This window comes from Orycteropus afer, unplaced genomic scaffold (assembly GCF_000298275.1).
Source record: "Orycteropus afer afer isolate SDZICR_OR568_19922 unplaced genomic scaffold, OryAfe1.0 scaffold00101, whole genome shotgun sequence".
NCBI lineage: Eukaryota > Metazoa > Chordata > Mammalia > Tubulidentata > Orycteropodidae > Orycteropus > Orycteropus afer.
The window spans coordinates 6,257,478-6,264,875 of NW_006921688.1; the positions used below are offsets into that span (position 1 = coordinate 6,257,478).

Sequence of the window (7,398 nt, forward strand, 5' to 3'; positions counted from 1 at the left end):
GAAGAAGAGTTGATGCTTTTGAGTTATGTGCGGTGTTGGTGAAGAATGCTGAAAGTACATGGACTGCTAAAAGAATAACAAATCTATGCTAGAAGAAGTGCAGCCAGAATGCTCCTTGGAAGTGAGAACAGCCAAGCTTTGTCTCACCTGCTTTGGTCGTATTTTCAGAAGGGACCATTCCCTGGAGAAGGATATGATGCTTGGTAAAGTGGAGGGTCAATGAAAAAGGGGAAGGCCCTCAACAAGTTGGATTGACACAGTGGCTACAATGCTGGGCTCAGATATTGCAAATATTGTGAGGCCGGCACGGGACCAGAAAGTGTTTCGTTCTGCTGTACACAGGGTTGCTATGAGTTGGAGACAACTTGACGGCACCTAACAACAACAACAACATATTCAGTGGCAATGTCTTTTCTTCTTAGTGGTCTGTAAAGTAATGATGTCTTAGATTTGACCAAACACAGTAATACAGCATTCATAATATGCTTGTCAGTGTTAGAAATGCTGCCATATGTCGGCTTGGGCTTAAGGATAAGGTAGGTTTCTCCTCTGAAGTAAATGTCCAGCCAATCCCAACATCATTCCACGTGAGAGCTGAGCTCAGCTTTCTTCAAAATAAACAAATGTCTACTATCTGTGGGGTCCGTGATATTTGAGATGGCTATTTTCTCTAGAGTGGTACTTCCCCCAAATCCACCATCGAAGCCCCATGAAGCACTGCTCCACTTTAACCCACATAGGGTTGCCATGAGTCAGAACCGACTCTATGGCAACTGATTGGTTTTTTTTTTTTTTTTGGCTCAATCTTCTCTCTATAAATCTGGAACTATAAGCTGCAGGACCCAGTTGCAGCGTGTGACTTAGGTAATCAATTACATAGGACATTTGAGACAGAGAAGTGCATTTTCTGGTCTATCGTCAGAGGCCTCTGTGGTGACCCAGTGACATGCTTTAGCCTTTTATCGAGGGCTGCCTATTCCCAGAGCATCTCCAGGTGACCCATGTCCAGTTGGTAAAACCTCCAGCATTGACTGATTTCTCACTTGATAACCAGTTGCCTTTTAGAACTGACCTCTTTCCTGAGGCAGTCTGCTGAAGGCTCTGGTCTGGTCCTGACCCCCTGGCCGAGGGGAACCCTCCAGTAGGTTTTCTCCTCTGAAACAGACTAAACATCTGAGTCACCTGGGGTCGTTGATACACAAAGCCCAGTGAGGAATAGCATTCTGTGGCATCATCCCGGTAGTTAGGTAATCTGTTTTGTAAAGTTAGCTTAGTTGAAGTTAATGCTGGTATAGGGCCTCAGTTTGAAATAAATTCTCTTTATAGAGAGCCAAATGAATGAGGGAAGACACCACCAATTTGTGCATCAAAGTGTTTGTATGAACCAGAATAAGTTTTAGTTGGGGCAACAGTGCTTGACTCGTTTGACCACATTTGAAAGAATGACGGGCTGACTCATGTATAAATTGCTCCAAAAATCAAAAAGATGTCACTGGGGCTCCTTAACTAGTGAAGAAAAAACCTTGGACATTTTCCAAATATGGACACTTCATTTTAGGAGCTTATAGGGGGAAGGAAACAGGAAAGCTGTAGCCCTAAAGGAAAAATGAAGTAAAAGCATAGAAAAGTATAAGTGGAGGGGAGCTAGGGAGGAATGGGAGTGGAGGGCTGCGGGGAACAGGGTTCTCTGGCCTGGAGGCGGTGAGCTCAGCCCCACATCCTGGCCCCAAGCCATCCTCTCCCCCTCCCAGCAGGTCTTGTCTTTTTTTGGAGAAGCCTGCATTTGAGGTCGGTTTATTGTTACCTTGTAGACCAATAGGAGATCACCGTGGGGTCATGGAGGAGCAAAGAGGCTGTCATCAGGGCTGAGAATGCGGGCAGTGCTGGTTCGGTGGTAGAGTTCTCAGCCTCCGTGCAGGAGACCTGGGTTCAGTCCTGGCCGGTGCCCTCACGCACAGCCACACCTGTCTGCCAGCGGAGACTTGCGTATCGCTGTGATGCTCAAGAGGCTTTGGCAGAACTTGCAGGCTAAGGTGGAGCAGGAAGAAAGGCCTGGTGATCTACTTCTGAGAATCAGCTGGTAACAACCCTGTGGGTCACTGCGGTTCAGTCTGCCACCGGCCATGGGGATGGCTCAGCCCAGGCAGCCATTCGTTCCATTGTGCCCAGAGCTCACCATGTGTTGGGGTGTTGGTGCTGACTCAGGGTACCTAGCAACAACAACAGGGCTGACGGTTGATTTATCAGCAGTAAGACTCGAGCAGGGGTGCTGTGTGCTCTGGGACGGTGGCTCTGCAGCCCACTGCAAAGACTCCTGTCTCACAATGTCAGTCCTCAGGCTGAGTCCTGACTCTGCTGGCTTCCTGAGTGTGGAACCCTTCGGAGCAGTTCTCGTGCCTCCTGTCCTGTGCTCAAGGCTCTGGTCTAGCCTTGCGGCCCCGGGCTTGAGTGTGTATTCCAGTCCTCTCACACAGATGGCTTGCCAGACAGGTGATGGACTGAACTCCAGTAAAAGAAATGACTGCACAGAGGAGCCCCAAAAAGCACTCTCATCCTTACTGAGATCATCATTACTGACTGATTTTCATACTCCTCCAGCAGGATGAGTGGTGAGGTCCTCATCTTGGCAGTAAAACCAAACAGTGTAAGCATTTGCCCAGCAACGCTCTAAAACCAAACCAAATTCATTGCCATTGAGTCAATTCCAACTCCTAGCGACACCCTTTGGGTTTCCAAGGCAGTAAATCTTTATGGAAGTAGATCACCCAGTCTTCCTACCACAGAGAGGCTGGTGGGTTTGAACTGCTAACCTTTTGGTTAGCAGTCAAATGCCATAGGCACTATACCACCAGAGAAACTCTGGAGCTACTAAAATGTCCTACATCTGTAGTTGAACTTGGAGCAGTAGATCATTTTACCAACAGTTACGTAATTAATCAAATATTTTGAACCATGATTTTGGACTTGAACTAGGAAGGAAAGTATGGACACAAACAAAATTGCATTGCCACAGTTTTGAATAACCAGGAGACAAATGTGGCTGGTCTAATCAGAGAGCATTCTGCAGAAGCCCTTCTGCTCATGGTTATCAAACACAGCAATGGCCCATAGAACACATTTTGCTCTATGACAGGCTAAGTCCTTGCCCTATGGCAGAGGGGTTATCATTGTGGATGGGCATCATGTCCCCACAGAATTCTAGGACCTTTGTGGAGTTTTCAGGGTTGCTTTTCTAAAATAATGCATTGTGTTCTGATCCACATTAATTGTTAGCAGTTGTGCCAAATACTGCTTCGGAGAAAGGACCAAAGAACAATTGCCTTAATTTTGTTGTTGGCACGACCAGTGGTTGTTTTTCACTCTAGTGGCGACCACCTAAGCTGACAAGACTCTTGTTGCCTCTTATGTGTTTTCCCTCCAGTGATATTGAGATTTCAAGAGGACAGACTCCAAAAGCTGTGGATGTCCTTGCCAGAGAGATAGGATTGCTTACAGATGAAATTGAAATCTATGGCAAAAGCAAAGCCAAAGTACGGTTGTCTGTGCTCGAAAGGCTGACAGGCCAAGCAGATGGAAAATACGTCTTAGTAGCTGGGTAAGCCAACTTTTAAAACCCCTTTTGCAAAGGAGACATGTTTAGAGAACTCATACCCCTCAAATCTATCCTGTGGTCAAATTTGACATTACTTTGTCTCTATCACTTGGCATGCCTTCGTTAATGTGAGTAAGGTTTTCTTTTCAATGGCAAGCTAATTTGTCTCTGTCACAAAACAGAAAGTAACAAGTTGCTGATCTTTTGTTTCTCATGATAGGTTGTGGTCACCACTGCTCCCCTGCCTTTGAATTTTCCTGGAAAAAAAAAACAAAACGCAGAATGAGAATTGAAAGTGAAATATTTTGAACTGTGCAGTGTTTTACATGCTCTAATTTGAAATAATATTCTAATGAGTAATGTACAGGGTCACTGTGTGAGGCTTACACAGTGCTGTCCATGTCCTTGGTATTTCTTCTTTACGTAGTCACATTGCACAATTCATTTTTCTTCTCTTTGCTGACATTTCCAAACTAACAGTGGGCTCTTTTCATTTGTGTTAGTCGTATTGTAAAGTGTTTTATAAAAGATGTATTTATACTTTCTGTGAAAATAAGTGTTTGCTCTATCCTACCCCACCCCACCTTTATAAAAACTACATCCAAGAACCAGGTTCTTGCTCGTTGAAAGAATGATAGAAAGCGCAGGATTTCAGATATTTCTTCAGTGAGACCTGAGGGTGCTTTGAGATACCATATAAATTCCTTTGTTGTCTTGAAATCTCATCGTGTTGGCTGTCACTTATGACAGATGGTCTGAGGCTTGAGGTGCAGAAATGAGTTTGCTGGGCAGAGATGTTTGTTATAACTAGATTTGACTTTAATAGTTCACTTTGAAAAGACTTTTTTTTTTAAACAAACACTTTGTTTTTTAACATATTTAATGATGAATATGTTGTTAGGTGTCATTGAATTGATTCCAACTCACTGTGACCTTATATGACAGAGCAGAACTGCCTGCCCCACAGGGTTTCCTAGGCTGTCATCTTTACAGGAACAGATGGCCACTGGGTGGGTTTGAACCACCAACTTTTCGGTTAGCAGCCAAGCACTTAACATGGCACCACTGGACCCGTTAACCTGTTGCCATCAAGTCAGTTCCAGCTCACAGCAGCTGTGTAGGGAAGAATAGAATTGCCCCATATGGTTTCCAAGGCTGTAATCTTTACAGAAGCAGATTGTCCCATCTTTTCTACCACAGAGGGGCTGGTGGGTGTGACCCACCAACCTTTCAGTTAGCAGCTGAGTGCTTATGACCACAGCGCCACCAAGAGTCCTTCATTATGAATGTAAGTGCTTTATTTTTTCATTTCTTATTCTGGTATTAAAAAATCGTATCTTGTAAAGTTATTCAAAGTATATGGAAAATATAAATAAGAGAGTGTCAGTCATCCCAGATCCTACCACCCAGAGGACGGGACTGTTAACACTGCATAGGCTCTTGACACTGAGCCAGCCATTGACACCATAAATGTGGTCGTAGGAAACATGTTCTCCATAAGCTGCTCCATTATTCAGCAAGATGGTGCACCCAGCTCCACATCACTGAATATACATCTGTATTGTCATTTTTCACAACTATATAGTGTTCCATTGCTTGCATGAGATTCTTAAATGTGTGCTGTAGGGGAAGGGCTCTGGAGAGGTTGGGAGGGGGATAGTGAGAAATGCCTGGGGTGGGTGTGGATTCCAGATTACGCTCAGGCCCACTTGGAGAAGCGCTGCCGTGGCTTCACCTCTAATAAAAACCTGCTTCCATGGAGTTGACTCCAACTCACGGTGACCCTGTCACCATGGTGACTCCGTAGGGTTCTCTCTGGCTGGTTTTTCAGGAGTGGATCACCAGGCCTTTCCTCCGAGGTGCTTCTGGATGTGTGTGAACCTTCACCCTTTGAGTTAGCAGCTGAGAGCTTTAATTGTTTGCACCACTCAGGGACTTCCAGCTACTGAAATGACCATGTATTTTTAATTCTTCAAGCATGTTAAGGAAGAAAAATGGTTTGAAAGTAGGGTATGGGTGTTGGATAAGTTATTTAGCCAGTTCTACACTGATGAACATTTAAATCATTTCCCGTTTTTGTCCGTTAGAAGCACTACTGTTAACACAGTGGTTGCAACAGTGGGCTCAAATATAGCACTGATTGTAAGGAGAGTACAGGACCAGACAGCATTTTGTTCTGTGTTAACGCAGGGTCGAGTTGAAACCAACTCAGCAGCACCTAATGACAACAACAACAACACACCAAAACGAACAGCCGTGGGCATGCGTATTTGTGCATCGTTCAGCTGTCTCCTTAGGAAAAATGCCTAGAGATGAGTTGCAGTATTTAAAACTGGAAATAAGTATAAAAAGCAAGCCTTGCTGATGAGATTGTAATTTCATATTCCCTCCTCCTCCTCACCCCTCCTCTTGTTTCTCCTCCTTCATTTTTGTAAGAGGAATAGACAGCCCGGATCCTGTTTACCTGGTAGCTGTGGTTTTCAGCAGGTTTAACAAAGGTGCCTCAGAAGACAGGCCTGGCAATCTATACTGCGAAAACAATCAGCCATTGAAAACCCTGTGGAGCACAGTTCTTCTCTGACACACGTGGGCTCTCCATGAGTTGGAATCAGCTCCATGGTACCTAACTGGTTTGGTGTATATTGCCATGGCCCTCTGGTGGCCTGTGATTGGAATCTTCCACCTTGGGCTGGGCTCGGGACCACCTCAGCCAGGTGTTGGGTCCGTGTGGCTGAGTGGAGATCCTGGCCCCACCTGCAGGCAGCGTCTGGCCCTTTGGGAGAAGCCCATGCACTGTGCCTGGCCCGAGGTCCCGGCGTCTGGAGCACACCATGTCGTCCACGTTGGCTTCCTGAACAGAATTGAACTTTAGGCACCTTTGCGGTGAATAGATAGACTCTTGAGCATCAAGACTTTTTATGCACAGATGGGCTTCCCTCCTTTTAGGTTTGTGGTTATCTTGACAAGTAGTTTCTGACTTCCTCACTGTTGGAGGTCATGGGACTTAGGAAGGCTCAGAAGGAGGTCCTTTAAAAGGGAGGAACCAAGCAGCCGTTTTTCATGCTGATTGGCTGCTTGGTTCATTTTGTGCTTGTTAGTGTTGGACATAAACACACCAGTCCGAACATGGGAGTACAAGGTGATGCGTCTGAAGCAAAAGTCTGAGCGCGCTGTTATCAAGTTCCTAATTGGAAAGGAGCCCTGGTAGCACAGCGGTTAAGTGCTTGGCTGCTAATCAGAAGGTTGGCTCTTTGAACCCACCCAGTGGCTCAGTGGGAGAGAGACCCAGCAACCTGCTCCCGTGAAGGTTACAGCCTAGAACACTTTCCGGGGCAGTTCTGCTCTGTCACCGGGGGCCTCGGTGAGTCAGAATCGACTCAGCGGCACCCAACAACAACAAAGCCAAAAGCTCTGATGATGTTGTTATCAGCTTCCTAACTGGAAGTGGTGCTTGGCCGCCAGCCGCATGCCAGAGTTGCAGCCAAGCGTTCCTCATCCCCGGCACAGCACCCTCCCACGCTCTTCCCTTGTTATTCACCTGAAGAAGACACAAGGCCTCGAGCTTAACCCCAGACAGCCACACTTCTCTTCCTATATTTGTGGTATATGGTCCCTTACTTAACAAAGACTTCTGGAAGAACAAAAGTTGAATTGTAGTCCTTTCATTAGCCTTAAAAAAGAAAGCTGTGAAGGTTAGATTTATATGTGTGTGTGTGTGTGTGTGTATACACACACACAGACACACGGAGCTCTGGCGGTGCTGTGGTTAGGCATTGTGATGCTCACCAGAAGGTAGGTGGTTCAAA

General features: G+C 45.8%; 1 protein-coding gene across 1 annotated transcript in view; it reads left to right on the top strand.

Annotated features, from left to right (window-relative positions):
- Positions 1-7,398, top strand: part of MTHFD1L (methylenetetrahydrofolate dehydrogenase (NADP+ dependent) 1 like) — a 280,830-nt gene that overhangs the window by 62,737 nt on the left and 210,695 nt on the right. Inside the window, exon 10 of the mRNA XM_007943227.1 lies at positions 3,422-3,595. Coding sequence (XP_007941418.1) covers positions 3,422-3,595 — 174 coding nt within the window. The remainder of the gene's footprint in view (positions 1-3,421; positions 3,596-7,398) is intronic.